Raw genomic sequence first — 16,675 nt, forward strand, 5'->3', positions numbered from 1 at the left:
CCCGTACATAAAAAAAAGTTAAAATATTATTTATTTAAGCATAAAATTGCGTATATTTGTTGAACTGAATTTACAGATTTCTGGTTGTTACATTTATACAAGTTCGAATCAGAAAATATATGTATATATACTCGTCTTTAGGGTATCATAGTTGTTATTATTGTTGAAATTCAATGTAAGGACTCGTCGCGCCACATACATCTACGTACGTACTTAATTATACCAGCTAGGTCGGATAGAAACGCTTTAACATAGGGGAATTAATACATATTAAATTACGATAAATCACAAAAAATGTTTCGCAAAAATTTCTGCTACAATTAACGCCTACGGATTATCAGCCCGGACAATGGTACTCAACGCTACAAAAATATACATTTATCTACTCCCCCAACTGCATAACTGCAATATGTTGTAGTAAGGCCTGGCTAGTGACAGAGGACTTGCAGGTTAAAGCTAACGCATAGCGAGTTCTGGCCAACCCTGCCCCCAGGTGGCAGGGCCTGGCCCCCAAGCCCCAAACGATAAGGCAAAAACAAAACTTGATATTGGGGGGAATGCAAGCTATCTTATCCCGAAAGTTGCTGATATGAACAAAGGGTCGATGGCGTCAGATCGCTTGGCCGATAGGCCGATGGGCGGACGCTCGGTTGGTCGTTGTTTCAAAGTAAAAAAAGTTTAAAACTAGGCTTATATATTCAGGAAATATATATGGTCTAAATAGGGTTCCTCTGTGCGGGAGGGGTGTTACGTATAAAGTAAAAAGAACAATGTTTGCAGCCCGATTGCGGTTCACAGTTAGCTTTTCCCCCCCGACCTCCTCCGCTTCTGCCACATTTTTGGTCAACAGCTGCGCCGGGTAGCGCCGTAGGCCAGTCCTAAGAGGCGGTCGCCGTGAGCCGCTCCTGCACGCTCGGCACCCCCTGGACTCCCATCCCGGAGCGCACTTCGCGCACGTAGCACTCGCGGCAGACGCGCACAGCCTTGGTCAGTCCGTACTTGGGCAGCGGGGCGGACGCGTTGGAGCAGACGCCGCAGAAGACGCCCCCGCAGTTGCGGCAGTGGTGGCGCCGCCGGAAGGCAGTGAAGGGCGTCTGGCAGGACATGCAGCGCGGCGCCTTGCCATCCGGAATCCAGGCTGGCGGCGCAAGCGTGGCTGCTGCCGTTGTGGCCACTGTTGCAGACGAAGGCATCTGGGTTTCGTTGTTGCTCTGCAGCCGCCGGCGACTCCCGCTCCTGGTGCTCACAGGGGAGTTCTGCTCGGAGCTGGAACTAGTGGAGGAGGCGCTGGAGGGCGTGTTGCTGCCCACGGAATTGTTGCGCTGTCGCTGCACTTGAATCTGCATCTGCTGCGGCTCCTGGTGCTGTTGCTGGTGTAGCTGGGAACTGCTTGTGGCTGTACTAGCAGATTCCTGATCCCCAAGACTCCGGCTGCGCATGACATGCGAGCGACTGGCGGCCAGCAAGCCTCCGCCACTTGGGCTGCTGTCGTCAACCGTGTTGTTTCGCTGCATACTGCCGCCGGCGGAATGGCGCTGGGCACCAGCATTGGCCTGGTTGCCGTTCCCTGGGCTACCACCGCCACCGCCGGCGCTGAACACATTGTCCAGCTCGGGATTGACCTCCTCCGCTGAGTAAATGCTTTGGTTGGAGCCAGCGCTCTCCTGTATCACATCGTTTTCTGAGGCCCGGAACTCGAACAGCTCCGACTCCTTTGTCTTTTCCGGTATGTCGATCTCCTCCTGGGCGGACGACATGTTCATGAGGAATACACTGCGCAGGATTTGGCGCAGGTCGGAGGCGAAGTTCGTCTGCAACTGGTCGGCCACGCCGGCGATGCAGACGAACAGGCGGTGCAGCAAGTTCTCAGTGCTCCTGGAAAGATAATATGTCTTAGTTATAAACCCTTGAACTCCTCCCGGTCCTACTCACTTGAACTTGAGGCGGGCCGTGGTGTTCCGCATGGCCAGCGACACGTCGTCCGACAGCGAGGAGGCGGCACTGGTGTCGCCGCTGGCCTGGCTCGGCTCCCGATCCCTCTCGGCGTGCGTCGCCTCCGACTCGGTGGAGTCCAGGCTGCAGCGTTTCCGCCCACTGCGGGTTGTGCGATGCGGATGCGGCTGCGGCTGCTGCTGATGCTGGTGGTGGTGGTGGCGCTGGTGGTGATGGTGATGGTGGCGATGGTGGTGTCTATGACTGTGACTGTGTCGGTGCCGGTGAACTGACTGGTGTGGCTGATCCTGCTCCTGCTCTGGAGACTTGATTGTCGATTGGTCCGCCGATGGCTCCCCATCGCTGCTGGGCAGGCGAAGCCGCTGCAAGGTGCGGCTGGCTGCCAGCATGGCGGCACTGGTGCTGGGCTCGTCCTCCTGCCCGTCTCGCTGGCGCTGCTCCCCCGCTCCGTACTCATCATCTTCGCTGGCCACGAAGTTGTCAGTGAGAGGAACTTCCTGGGGTTGCAGCAAGTTGCCCAGGTTCGTGTTGGGTATGAGGTAGCCGGACGCGCAGTCTGCCGCCACAATGTCCTTGAGCAGCTGCTCCACGTCGGTGTCGTCGTCGGAACTGTCCAACTCCTCCTCTTCCACCTCAATATCGTCGTCGTCCTCCTCGTCCTCGTCATCGCCGTCGCTCCAGTCCGCTGGGGGATGCGTGGAGCCCGTGGCCGCCGACGAGGTGGAGGCTATCGAGTGCGAGGGCGTGGGAGAGGGCGCGGGGGACGCGGTGGGCGTGCTGTTGGGCGAAAGCGACAACATGGACGGAGAACGATTCGCAGCCTTGTCCAGCACGGGGGCACTGCTACTGCTGTTAGTGTTGTTGTTGTTGTTTCGCTGGTCCACCAGCCGCTCCACCGCCCTGTGCGTGTTGGTCGTCCCCGTGGGGTGTCCTGTATTGTTATTGTTGTTGTTGTTGTTGTTGCTACTTCTGCTAGATGTGGGATGGGTGCTGTGCTCCGGACTGGGGGCTTCGATGCTGCTGGAGCCGAGGGGGACCTTGGTGTTGATGTCCTCGTTGGTGCACAGGACCTTCTCCAGCTGGTACAGTTCCTCGTGGTTGAGGTTGCGCAGCAGGTCCCGGATCTTGATCAGGATGGTGCGGAAGGGGCGGAACATTTCGGACAGCTGGTCGCCCGGCATGTCCATGTTCAGGGGCCCCTTGGCGTACACCACCAGGCCCGCCACAATGGCCAGGCGCGGAATGGAGAACATCAGTCCCGGGTCGAAGGCGTCCACCATGTCCTGGTCGAGCAGACCAATCTTGAGAGCCCGCTGCAGGGTCTCCGAGAACAGGACGCCGATCCACTGCTGCATCTCGTACTCGTGGCGGGACTTGACCTGGACCATGGCGCTCACATAGCTGAGCTCGAACTCCGCAAAGAGGCGGTCGAAGATCTTCAGGCTCTCGTACAGCTGCTCGGTGGTGGAGTCGTTGAGGTCCAGCTGCAGGGTCTTGCTGTTGGGCACGTTGTTCCTCAAGCACTGGTCCCTGAGCAGCACCCGAACGTTGCCCAGGCTCTTGGTCACCGCCTGGGCCAGGGGGCGCATCTCCTTGCTCTCCGCCTCCCGGTTCATGATCGAGGACCCGGCTGCGAGGCACTCGGCGCCGAACCAGAGCTGGCCGGCGAGGTTCTCCTGCAGGACCTCCTCGGGGAACTTGGCGCGGAACGCCCTCGGGTCGCGATCCTCGCCCAGTAGCTCCTCCATGATCAGGTTTGTGATGGCCAGCACTTTGTCCTGCAAAGAAAGGGTGTAAGGATTAGCGCCAAACTCCCGCCAGAGTGGTTGGTTGAGGACTCACCTGGTTCAGCCGCAGCTTGCTGACCAGTCTGGTGCACCGGTCCGGTTCCGCTCGCCCATCGAAGCTGTCCAGCTCGCTGGCCACGGCTGTGAGGGAGCGATCCGCGTGGAAGAAGCGGGCCAGCAGCGATTTGTCATCAGCCTGCGAATGGGAATGCGACTTGGATGAGTAACTGGTCGAAGATAAGCCCGCTGGCTTGGTAGCGGTGGCAGTGGCGGCTTATCGCCGGCAAGTGCAACAAATTGAAATGGGAAATCGCTGAACTTGAGGGAGCGTGGGACACTGCAGAGCACGGCGGATTGTGGAAGATTTCGAGACTGGGGGTCGGGTCGGTGCGAGCCAGTGGCTCAACGATAGTGGTGACTCAACCAGCCACTAAACACGTACTCCCTATCATTCAGGCATATAGATGGCCGGCTTAATTGGCACGGCTAATTTTCGTCGATTTCACAACAGACCCACGAACCATGAATGTAAGTGGTTAGCAGTACAGTGCGGGACGAAACTGTAAGACAGTCTTCAAAATATAGAGCCCCTAATTCGGTCTACAAAGTGGGCAAGCCTACGCCCCAGAAAGCCATCCAGGGGAAGCCCAAAGATGATGCAATCCCAATGAGCCATTTTCCTCGTCTGGCCTCTAACATGCAACAAGTAGCCTGCAGAGTTCCATCAAATCACGTGGCTCCATTAAGCGGGGCTGCCAACCTCCACTGGGCGCACGAGATTTGGCAAAGGGGGAACACTGCTCCGGCCACATCCCGCCCGAACCCGAACCCCGAAGAGAGGAGGCGATAAAGCGAGTTATCGGCGGTTGAACTTGTTTCCACTGTACAGTGGTGTGCGCTCATGTGCTCTGTTTAAATATTAAAGCAGTAAGAGCAGCTGCCTGGCTGGTCGTGGAGGAGAGGAAACAAAATGTACGAAATGTGTTTATTTTAAAGGTAAACACGTCAAGTCGAAAGCGTTGACTCGACGACTCTCTGCCGTTTTGCCTTCAAAACTGCGCAGTTCGACTTCGGCAGGTTTATCGACGGCGGTGCTGGGAGCGGTGCGGTGGTGGAGTGGTGCGGTGGTGGAGTGGTGCGGTGGGTTGCTGTGAGGTGTTGGCCGGTTACCCCGCACAAAGTACGACTGTAGCTATAGCGAATTGTTGGAGGGAAATTGGTGGCAGAACAAACTCTAATTGCGCTTCCAGATACTTCTTCCAACCAACTGGCAGTATCTCCCCAATCCCAATTAGGCCACACATGCGAGTGCAGCCGTGAATCATCCCGAGCCGAACAAAATCGATGCAAAGTATCGAATGGGTTTCCACTATATTTCGTCATGGGCCCCAAGGCTAGAGGTTTGTTTATCCAACAATTAAATGGCCAAAGCTCCGCATGTTTGAGGTGCTCTGTCGTGGGCATGCTTTTTGTTTGAGAGCCACATTCATGAGCCCCAGCATTATTGGCAACAGCCGACCCACCAGCCACAAATAAGAAATCCAATTGAGAATTATAAATTATATAAATTGAGCAAGGCCATGCGTAAATAGTTCAATGACTGGCCACCTCCCTGCCCTCCTCTGCCCTCCTCCTGCCGGTCGTTATGGCCATTCCCAGGCGGCCGGCCGTCATGACGACGCTGGCCAAACGGCAATTTTTTGTAAGTGCCCGGCCCGGCGTTGTAGCCATTAATTAGCGTCGCAGTTTAGAAGTGGCCTGGATTGCAGGAACCGGGGGGGGGGGGGGGGGGGGGTACACATTATATACGAGAGTGTTTCACAAAAAACCAATTATTTATTAGGGCATAGCCCATAAAAACAGCCATAACCGAAGCCAATCTACAATTAGGTCTAAAAAAAGAGTCATCTACAGAGGGGGAGTGCAGAGTTATCCTTGAAATGAGCCAGGAACTAATACTCCCCCCAAGCACATCCCACATGTAATTAAAGAGCTGAAGCCCAAAAGCCAAAAGTTAAATGCTAATTACAAATTTAAAGCCAGCCAGAGCCTCCAAGGACTTCCCTGGCAGGTCTGGAGGAGCTTCTGCCGCCGAGAGGAAGTGACTTGAGTGACTTATTCATGGGCCATCGTGCCACCTGCCTGCACCAGTCGTGATGAAATATTAAGTACCTTTGTTTGCACTTCACATTCGAGCCAACAAACATTTGAGGAATTGATTTTCCGCCTCGGAGAGGCTCCAGAACAGGCCGCACTTCAGTGAGTCTGGCAGGGCTGGCGATTATTTGAATTGTTGTTTCAACTGGTTCGACTAATTGGAGGTGACTAACCGCTGGCTGGAGCAGGTTGCTGTTTATTAGATGACAGCCGAGGCACAGCTGGTGTGGGTGAGAACCACTTTCAGTTCCAGTTGGCCAAGAAATCGCAATCACTTCAAAGAGAAAGAATCACTAAGCCAACCATCGAGAGCGATATTACAGCGCAACTTTCTAATTATTGCAAGTATTTCAGCTTTTCCTTTCTCCATTTTGGAGAAGTACTTCCCGGATCAGGGTCTTTGCTGATACAAGCTCATAAGTGACTCCTGACGTCAGAAATGACCGCAGTTGTGGCCTCTCGTGCGCAACAGGCAGTCCTGGGTCCTCGGTCCTTGGGGCAAGGACACAGACCAGACGGCATGGCCTGCATCGTATCTATGTACAGCTGGCTTTATGGCTCCCAAGGCCCTGGCTCGAGCTGCTGACGCAAAGGACTGGCCACCACACGCCCTTGACATTGAATTCTGGGCCTTTTGGGTGTCTTTCAGCTTTAATTTCCATTCCAGCGACACGTCAATTGAGAAAAAGAGACTCCCAGAATTGCGGAATGGGAATGAGGTGAGGTCTAGAGCAAATGGCACGACCCCCGTAACGAATCAATTTCGCCCCGGCACCTGCCAGCGACGGTTAATTGAGGCCCGGCCGGGGAAAGCACCTCCTAAGATGGCAGCTCCGATCAATTGAATCCAATTCCTGCCCCGTTCGAGAACTGCAAATTAACCGTCTAATTTAATTGGGGAAATTTCAAACATCAATTCCGAGCGCCAAATGTCGCAGGTTCTGGATAATTTTCCCACTAACTGGGGGCCGTCACGTGAAATCGGCATGGGATTCGGTTGGGTCTGGCCGGAGAGTCACGTTAAGATACGCGGGAAGGCCCCTATTTGCCTTCCCACCGAGACAATATTTGTTCTCAGTGCGATGAGGTTTGATGAGCTATCAATAGGAAGGGAAGCAGCCTGGAGTTTCCACCAAGCCCCTTAATCACAGTTGGGATGAATAATTGAAATGGCTTTGCGCTTCAGTCTCATTTTACTTTCGGGTATCCCGAAATTGTACTTTTAAACAGAGTCGCAGTTGCTATACCCTTTCTGATAAGTAGGGGTGTATACTGTAAGATATATATCCCAAATAATGGATATAAATATATAAAATCATTGGATATAAATATTGGATATCAGAGCTAATCAGAGAGACTCAATATCAGAGCTAAAGTCCCAAGCTTCTATCTTCAAAACCATTAGTAATGAAATGTCCGTTCTCACAGTCTAGAGAGTCTATAAGTCCATAGAGAGTCTATAAGATATACAGGACCGATCTCAGCCATTCCGACTTCTAGACTGCCTACAAAGTAAAGAAGTATGCGACCAAAGTTTGGAGCCGATAGCTTTAAAACCAAAGGACTAGTTGGGTTAAAAATCAAACTTACGGACACGCGGACAGACGGACATGCTCATGCTTACTAAAAAGGTGATGCTGATAACTAATATTAATACTTTATATTGACACATATGTACCCTTTCCTGCATTTCACTCCTATGACCCAAAATTGTAATACCCTCTGTAAGGGTATAATGACTATTACAACATCTGGGGACATTAAGGCGGTCCGTGCCTGGGGAGGGAATCACGGGCGGGGCACCAGAGGAGGAGTGAGAGATAGACGCTGTGGAAACTGAGTCACGGTCAAGATGTATATAAATAAATGGGATTTATAAACAAACGAAAGCAGCGCGCTGATACAAAAATCTAACATCAGAACAGCGACTATCAGAGGCTCATACATTAATTATTTCAGAACAGTGAGAAACACTGCCTATTATTCACAGAAACACGCGCCAATATCATGATTAAAATTCGCCAAAAAGTGAAACACACAACATTCCACAAAATGTTTGGGGAGCAGGCGATAAACCCCATCGGACATCGGGGAGCATTAAACCCCCGGGTACACAAAGCGATAATGTGAATTATACGAATTATACGAGTGTACCCCTTCCCTCCGTCGGATACCGGAAGTCTCTTAAAGGATTTTATTTTTGAAAAGTATGAGTTGAACGAACCTGACACTGACACCGACACCGACTGGCTGTCAACAAAATTAACACTTTACGAGCCAGATGGATCCGATCCAGTCCCTCCTCCGACCCAGCGGACACTTTATTATGTCATAACGAACTCGGTTTCTTAACAAATCGAACTCGAATTTGCATCAGAAATTGCCAAACAAAGCCACAAGCTGCTCCAGGGGGGAAGAAACAAAAAGAGAGCCACAGCCGATGCGGAAGAGACGAGTCCAATAAGAGCCATTTAATAAATTGGATAATAATGGGCGGGCGGCCCTAGTGGCGGGCGGTGGGGGCCGGAGAAAGAGGTCGCCGTCATCAACCCGATTGCATATTCATGAGGCCCCCAAATGTGTCGCAATCGATGATAAACAGAGGCCGCAACGGGCCGCCGATTTTAAAGCCACTTGGGCTCTGCTTTTTTTTATCTTCTGGCCTATCGGGGGGATCAGCAGGTGGGACAAGCCATAAAAAACGTTATTCAAGCCTGGAGATGATTAGGTGATTAAAGATGGCCATCTCCACAAAGAAACCAAGGTGTTGTGACAACAGATCCCACTTCCAATTCAATTACCGCCTCCTCCCAGATACGGCTTCTTGGGTGCGAGTGCCACTGCCACTGGCATCCATGAATCTTGACACTGCTCCGCTCCAGACAGACCGCACTTCGCTTTCACTTTCCTGCGGGGGCTGGAGTGCGTCCGGCACTCGGAAGTGCCGATAATTGAGTAACCAGCGGGCGGGAGCCGTCGCGGAGTACGTGGTGCGAGTACGTGGGCGTTGGTGTCTAGGTCCGCTGGCGCATCCGAACTCCGGTCCGGTCCGGTCCACTCATTGATATGCCGGCCCAGACTCGCGGCAACGCCTTATGCAACCTCCCAGTGCCGCCTCTCGCTGATAAGGGCCTCTATTCTCCAGCCAGGCGGCGGAGCTCTTTGTCGGGGGATTAGGTAATAAGTGGGACGCAGTGGCCGGCGACGTCTGGCGGCGTAATGCGAGCCGCAATTGAAGCCGCCGTTGGAAAGTAGGAGAGTGGCAGCTGCGGTATGCCAGTGGCCATTGCACCCAGCTTGGAGAGCGAGGAGATCGGGGAGATCGACTCGATGTGAATGTGAAAATTTCACCGCTTTTACTTTTCCCAACCGACTGACCGTTGGTTCGAAAAGCCGCTGGTTTTTATTTTCATTTCGGGATTTCTGGCAAAAAGCGTAACGAATAATTGACATATTGGTAATACCGCCGGCACGTAGTCCGCCTTGGCACCATCTGTCCAGCACGGTGGCCAATGAACCTCCAAACCGGCCCCTGTGCTCGCCATTGGGCAACAGCCAGAGTCTTCTAAGTCCCAGCGCCACGTTTGACCTGCAAAGTCGAATTATCGCTTCAGAGGCCGCCAATCAGAGGCCCTCACTCCCTCCAACGGACAGCTGTCAGTTTCGGGCGATAAGAGGACGAAATATCATCAATAAGCCCCCGTTTTCAATAAAACATTGTTGCATTTTCGGTTTCTGTTTGTTTCCTGCCCAGAAGCAGAACCAGAAGCGGGAAATTACTGAACAAATAAGCGGATTAACAAATATTTGATCGGCCAGAGGAACATAATCGGAGATGGCTTGAGGAAGAGGTAGCTCCTCTGCGTATTTGACTTTCGGTTGTTACACAATCTTATCTTTGGTGGGGGGAGGAGCTGCACCAATGCTGGCCAGAATACCAATCCAAACAAGTGGCATCTGACTAACTGCAGTCTAGACTCTACTCTAGCGGGGAACTTGCTCTAGAAAGCAATCAAGATAGGAGGTTATTTAATCCGAGAATCTGTGTGATAATCCCACATAAGCAACCTGTTCCTGTTGGTCATAACAATACCATTATTCAACAGTTCCTCCTGGAACTCAGTGATCTACTAATGCCTTCCTTATCAGTCCAATTAGTTTGGGCACAAAGACCTATTGATTAGTTTCGGTGGCTCGGTATCAGTCTGGTGCCTGTAATGCGTCACTAGAGCCGCTAAATGGGCCACGGGGCACGACCACAGTGGCACCAGGGACTCGGTCATACACTCTCCTCTATTATCAACTAATTTTGTGTTAATTTTCATTAATTTCCCCAGCGGAAAAGTTACAAGTTCTCTGGAAAACAAGTTGATTAAATCATCCGCAACAAATAAAGTAGTTAAGCTGCTAAGGAGGCCATTAGCGGCCAGCTCACGTGCTTTCACTCTGATGGATTCGTAGGCTGAGCAGATTGACTCCAAGGTCAGTCCAGTACTGTGAGCAGTGTCTTGTAAGAGCTCCGATGAGTTGCCCCACACTCTGAGTGAGAAACGCAAACAAGGCTTGCATTAGTAGTCGGTATCTATGCCACCAGAATGCTGTTTATCGGGCCTTTCGTAACGGCGGCGTGTGGCCCACCTCGGCGGCCTTTGCTTCACAAGACTAGAACATCGAATCGGGGCCAGCGCCGAGCAGAAGTCGTTAGCGCGATGGCGGCACATGTCAATATGGCCCAAATAAAATGCACCGAAAGAAACAGGTTGCTCTTGTTATGATAGTGGTTGGCATGAGCAACAGGCAGACACTCACTCACACCAGGAGGCCCAGACACTGCCTCTGTCATCGTAGTAAGCTCGTTCCACGGGTCGTATACGCACCGCGTCCATTCATGGTGCTGGTGGAGGGGAATCTAGTCTGGAGATAAAACAATGTGCAGTGGGTTTCCAGAACCACTAAGAGAAATAGGGCAGCTGGGCTTTCAATAAATGGGCTTAAAAATGAACTCAAAACTCAAACATAGGCCTTGATTTCTTTTGTTAATTTTAATGAATAAAAAAAAACAAGAAAGACATTTAAAATAATAATACCTCTCATCCAACAGGTTGTTTATCTTTCTAGTTATCGTAATTATTTCATGTAGGGCTGTTTCGTAAGAGAGGCTCGTGTTGGGATGGCGAAACCCAGACGTAAGCTCCGAGACACAAATGGCCACTGTGCCCAGCACTGGCCCAGCACTTGTTTCCTTCCTCCACGCTGGCCAGAGAAGTGGCTGCTTTTTACTTTTCTCGCTTTTTACAAGCCGGAGTTCAGAAAGCGTAAATAAGCGAATTTTGTGAAGCTCTTGCCGGCTAACTGGCCAGGCCAGCTGAAGGGGCTCTAAAATAGCTCCTCGGTTCATTTAAGGCTACACTGAGAGATATTACAGGTTTTTTTATAAAATGACTTTATCTGAGACTATATAGTATATAGTAGTTTGTAAGAAAACCTCATAAGTACACTCATTTTCTTCGCGTGTAACTCACTTTCCTGGGCCTTATTGTGGTACTTCTCTCATTGTCGTTGCTCTCTTTTTGCCAGCTCATGTTTTTTTGTAAAAAACAGACTTTTGTGTGCAGGCCACAAGCCAGAGCCAGAGCCACAAGCCAGTCAGAGTTTATTGTGTTAATGGCCGATTTGGTGCCGACTGAGGCGACGCAACAGGCGTAATTGTACGGCGCACTACACCTTTGCAACATGCCCCCAAGTCTGAGGAATATTCGAAGAAACGGCCACAATAATTGCAGAAACAAAGCATCGCCGATTAAGGCCCATAGATTTCACTTTTTTATGGTTTACTTTTGTTTCTTTGTGGATCCGGCCATAAGGCAATTCAATGCCAACTTTGAATGGATTTGTGGCCAAGAAAAAGGCGATATTGGCAGGAAAGAAGCAATCTTTTGAAGATTCCATTCCAGCAGAGAACCAACGGCCAGCCTCTTGGGGTTGGGGTTGGGGTTGGGGAAGACCCGAGCTCAGTCCCAGTCTCGGTGGCAGTCCCGCACCCACTAATCAAGTCTCCAAAGCCAACAAAAATAAATAAAAAATGCTGGTGCTTCCTATATGCGGAGTATTCCCCGCCAGACGGGTTTAGACGAATATATATGCAAGCACATTGAATATTCCAAAGTGATGCAATGCCATGGGTTTCTGTGTGCTGGGCCCCCAGACCTGGAGCGGGAGCGGGAACGGGAGCATATCAGATAATCAATTACAGACGCCTGTGGCGCGTGCCGCCTTCTGTCAGTGGCCCAGAGTTCCATTGACTGCGGATCTGATCGCGTTTTTTGGGTTGTGGGTTTCGAGGCGATCGCCTCTTTCCCAGCATCCATTGTCTGGGTTTCTCCTCGTCTTTGTTTTTTGTATTTTTTGTGTTTTTTGTTCCTTTTTGTTTACGTTCACCGTCTGGTTGTTGTCGGTTTCGTTTTTATGCACAGACAGGGCGAAAAAGTTGCATTCACTGGATACTCTAACCAAAAAAGGGTACCATTAGCTAGGGGATTAATTTTAGGAAATACTTCCCTCTCTTCACTCCAAACTCTGAATCAGACATGACGTCTTCTGCAATGGAATGCTATGGCCAGGGTTGTCGCCGTCTCGGATTATGCAACTCGATACCGCAATAGCCTTGCGACATCTGGCAACGCCAGCCATGGCAACAAAAGCGACCTCGGTGCGAGAACCTCCGGCAGCATGCAGGAGAAAGAAAGTTGACACGATACGCGATCACAAAGCAAAGAAGTGGAGAGAGAGAGAGAAGACCAGGAAGTAACGGCGGAACAGCAGTGTGCAGTCAATGAATGAAAGAAGAGCAGACGAAAGAAAAGCTCATGCATGTGGATTTTCCGTTTCGTTCGTGGCGTTTTCCACAGCCAAGAAAATAAGGAAAACGTACCGTTATTTATGAGCTGGAGGGTGGGGTGGGGGGCCCAAGATTGGGGCAAGTGTGTTAATTAACGGTGGCAGCTAACAAGGCATCCGGAAAGAAAAGCGAATCGGCCGTAATTCAATCTTTCTTTGATAATTTCCAATGCATTTGGAGCGTAATGAATTGGGGGAATTAGTTGGAGTTGCTTAAAAATAGATACTAATTATAAATACCGATTATGTTCCAAGCAGTACTTCCAGGAAGATGTTACAAAATGGGAATATTTTCAGCCGCCACTCCTATTAGAGACCTCGCCCCTTGTTTTCGCATTTGAATATAATTACGGCCTTAAAAATAAATGAATCACTCGCTATCGAGCTGTATCTCTTTCTTCCAGTAACCTCCACAGGTGTATGTTTGAAATACATGCTCCGATCACTTGCTGCCAAACGTGATGCTCCCCCAGATCCCAATCCCCGTCCACTCCAGCGGGCGCAATCTTATCTAATCGAACCGCCAGATACAGGCAATCTAGTCTATCCGGGCCCTAACCGGCTCTGGTTCTATCGAGGCACTCGGCCCTCGGCCACGCAAACATAAACATCGGAGGCCCTTAGTCCGCCGAGACTAGACATCTGTTTGCCATTTGATTCGATTGGAATCGACTGCGGAGTAGTACCCCCCCATTCCCCACCAGTCTCGACACTGACCTCCACGATAGGTAACCGAGGTCGCATCAGCACACAGCACCATATTAAGTGTTTGCCTTTGATTTAATGGATTTGCGTGTAAATTGCTTCTAATTTCATTTTCCTACTCTGGAAATCAGAACGTCAACCGAATGGACGGATTGACGGGCGCGATCGGGAGTAGTGGAGCGTGGAGGCGGAAAGTTGCTCCACCAGGGTTTATTATTGGACGCGACCCTAACGGTTCAAATACCATGTTCCAGCCAGTCGAACGCAAGAAGGGGCTATATATAGGAACAGGCCAACTTCCCTACCCCGAACCACCCTCCACCAGCTTGCGAGAGATATCTTTGGAAAGATTTCTTCAAAAGTGAAGCTCTTAATTGGGGAAACCCCCGGCACAGCAATTGGGCAGTTTTTTATTAACTTATCTGGAAGTGGGATATATCTTTATTAGTGCTTTAAGATTTGGATTGGAAATACACTTTAGGGAAGTGGGACTGTGAAATTGTTGAAAGTGTGGGAAAGCTAAAAATAATCAATCGCTGGAACTTTGACATTGTTCTCAGAGCTCTCGAGTGATTTTCCACAGCAGCAGCAGCAGCGGCAGCAGTGGGATGCGGGAGGGAGGGGCTTCCCCCTGAAGAATATATCCCATATTACTAGACGTAGATACATAAATTAGTTAGCTTGCAATTTGCAACACGAACGGCCTGGCGCCATATTTGCTGGAGCTTTTGTTGTTGTTGGCTGCTTCAGTGTGTGTGTGAGTATGTGAGTTTTTTTTTCCGTTTTGTGTTTCCAATTTGAATTGAGAGTGGAACGGAACGAGTGAATGCAGTTTACACTGCGGGTTGTGCAAAAACAACGGCTGGCGGTGTATGTAGTTGTTGCGGCAACGTCAGCGAATTAATCATCGGCCGTGTGAGGGAAATAAAATGCGGTTAAAACCCAGCTGGCCATGTGTGCGAGAGAGAGGTGGAGGCGGAGGGGGGTCTATCGTAATGAGCGCCTTACACCAGGGCCAAAAGCAAACGCTGACGTCACAACGGCACAGTTAACAAGCCAACCAACACACACACACTAACACTAACGCAGAGTTGCTTTGACACAATTCGCACTGTTGCTCTTAATTAATTGCAGCTCTCTTTCCCTCGGATGGTGTGTGTGTTGTTGTATTTTTAGACGTCGCTAGGTGATAAGAGCAACTACAATTTGGGTTATCAACGGCCAGAAAAACAAACTACAAAAATATGCCCATATGTATGTACACAAGTACATACTATATGAATGTACATACGTGCATGAGACAAGTAAGGAAACATCAACTGTACCTTGGGCTTATTTAGCCATTTGCGAAACGTGTCCATCCTGGAGTTGGGTTTTCAGCTGCAGCTCCACAGTTGGCTCCTCCAGCTCTCCGCTTCTCTCTTTCCACCCCCTTCTTCGTTGTTGTCCTTGTACACTACCACACAGTCACTTGCACACCTACACCGAACAGAGGCAGAGACAGAGACAGACACAGACACACGCGAACGAGGCGAACCAAACAAAACAAAGAAAGAAACGCGTAAGGCGAAAAACAATATGTTTGGTGACTGGTTACTGGTTACTGCTTTCTGCGTCGTGGATCTCTAAATGCACATTTCTGATTTTAACACTTTTTCTGAATTTTGTTCCGTCTGCTGCTGGTGCTAATTTCCGAGTGCTTTGCGTTTTTCTTTTCTTTTTTTTTTTCCTTTTTCTCACTCCACTCAACTTTTTCTCGTGCACCTCACACGCGTGACTCTCATCACTGGAAATGCATTTTCCTCGTGCGGAAACTGCTCCGGTTGCTTGTTAAAAATCACCAAATACTTTGAACGAAAGCGGAAGCTGGCTCTCGGGGCGAAAAAACCATTAAACGCGCACAGCACTCATCCGCCCTTCGCGATTCCGTCATCAGCGGAGCTCGTCCGTTCGCTTCGAAATCAACTCAACTTTAAACCATATTGTTGCAGGGAACTTTTTTACTTGATCGATGGTTTCATATCGATATTTAATATCGGTGTAGAATATAGGTGTAGGTGTAGAAACAATAATTATCGGTGTAGAGTTATCGGTATTTATTTTCTACACCTCTTTTTTAGTGTGGAAAAATACCAAAATTTCCAAAAATATTTAATGTTAAAAATTTAACAGAGAAAAATTCTGTAAAAGAAATGACCATAAGTTTTGAGCGGGACACTTTGAATACCAGTCGATATTTTTGATAAGAGCTAAAAAGTTAATTTGCAAAATCAAAATCAATCAACATGAATCAATATTATTTTAATATTCATATCAAAATTTCAATATTTACTAAAACAATATGCGAAAATAATAGAAGTTGGCCAACTTCTACCGGGAATTGTTAAATATCAATGCTCCGCCCACTCCAGGCCGTCGATTTCATGGCTTAAAATAGCTACCGTTTATGTACGAAAAATCCAAAGCGGCTTTAGAAAATGTTTTGTATTTATAGATAACTTTAAATTAAAAGTATTCATTATTAATATATTTTTTTGACGTACTTCGTACGTCTCCCGTAGCTAATGTGGCCATCCAAGAGTAGCGGAGCCCAAATTAAGCTGATTGGGTGAGTTGAACATTGGAAGAATAAATATTTGAATAAATATAAATATTTATGTTCATTTTAGAGAGATAATAATTATATGTGAGAAGTGCTCCCTGTATGTGTTAAATAGATAAGAAATTAAAAAAAAAAAACTCTAGTTTATTTTAATTTTTTTCTGTTCAAATTAATTTGTCAAAAGTTCATCGACCCGTCGAAGGACCCATATGAGCCTGTGATGCTTATAATAGTATATGTATATACTTTATTGGAAATATATATACTTTACAGGTAATAACATCGCAATATTTTCAGGACTCGCAGCTTTTCCAATTCTCGGATCCAAATATACTTTGGATAACATTATGCACCGATAAGTTTTCATCTCCAGGAAAGTCAGGAAATATGGCTTGCATGTTCCAAGATTCAAATTATGTTTATATCGGGTTTGTTTGTTTTCATCCATCACAAGGATGGACTACTTATACCCGGTACTCATCTCTTCCGCCCCACATTAATTACCCTTTAAATTTTTCTGTTAAGTAGAGCCTCAAGGAAAACAACAAATTTTGTATTTTACCCTTTTCTTAAA

The 16,675-nt window shown here is 49.0% G+C and overlaps 1 protein-coding gene across 1 annotated transcript; it reads right to left on the minus strand.

The window, feature by feature from the left end:
- Window positions 1-24: 24 nt before the first annotated feature.
- On the minus strand, window positions 25-15,484 carry LOC108128071 (lateral signaling target protein 2 homolog). The gene is made up of 4 exons (XM_017245440.3): window positions 14,825-15,484; window positions 3,796-3,936; window positions 1,933-3,731; window positions 25-1,875 (listed from the first exon to the last, which is right to left on the minus strand). The coding sequence occupies exons 1-4, from the start codon at window positions 14,858-14,860 to the stop codon at window positions 879-881; spliced, it is 2,973 nt and encodes a 990-aa protein (XP_017100929.2). The 5' UTR covers window positions 14,861-15,484; the 3' UTR covers window positions 25-878.
- Between the last annotated feature and the right edge of the window lie 1,191 nt (window positions 15,485-16,675).

The sequence above is a fragment of the Drosophila bipectinata genome, chromosome 3R (assembly GCF_030179905.1).
Source record: "Drosophila bipectinata strain 14024-0381.07 chromosome 3R, DbipHiC1v2, whole genome shotgun sequence".
NCBI classification, from domain to species: Eukaryota; Metazoa; Arthropoda; class Insecta; order Diptera; family Drosophilidae; genus Drosophila; species Drosophila bipectinata.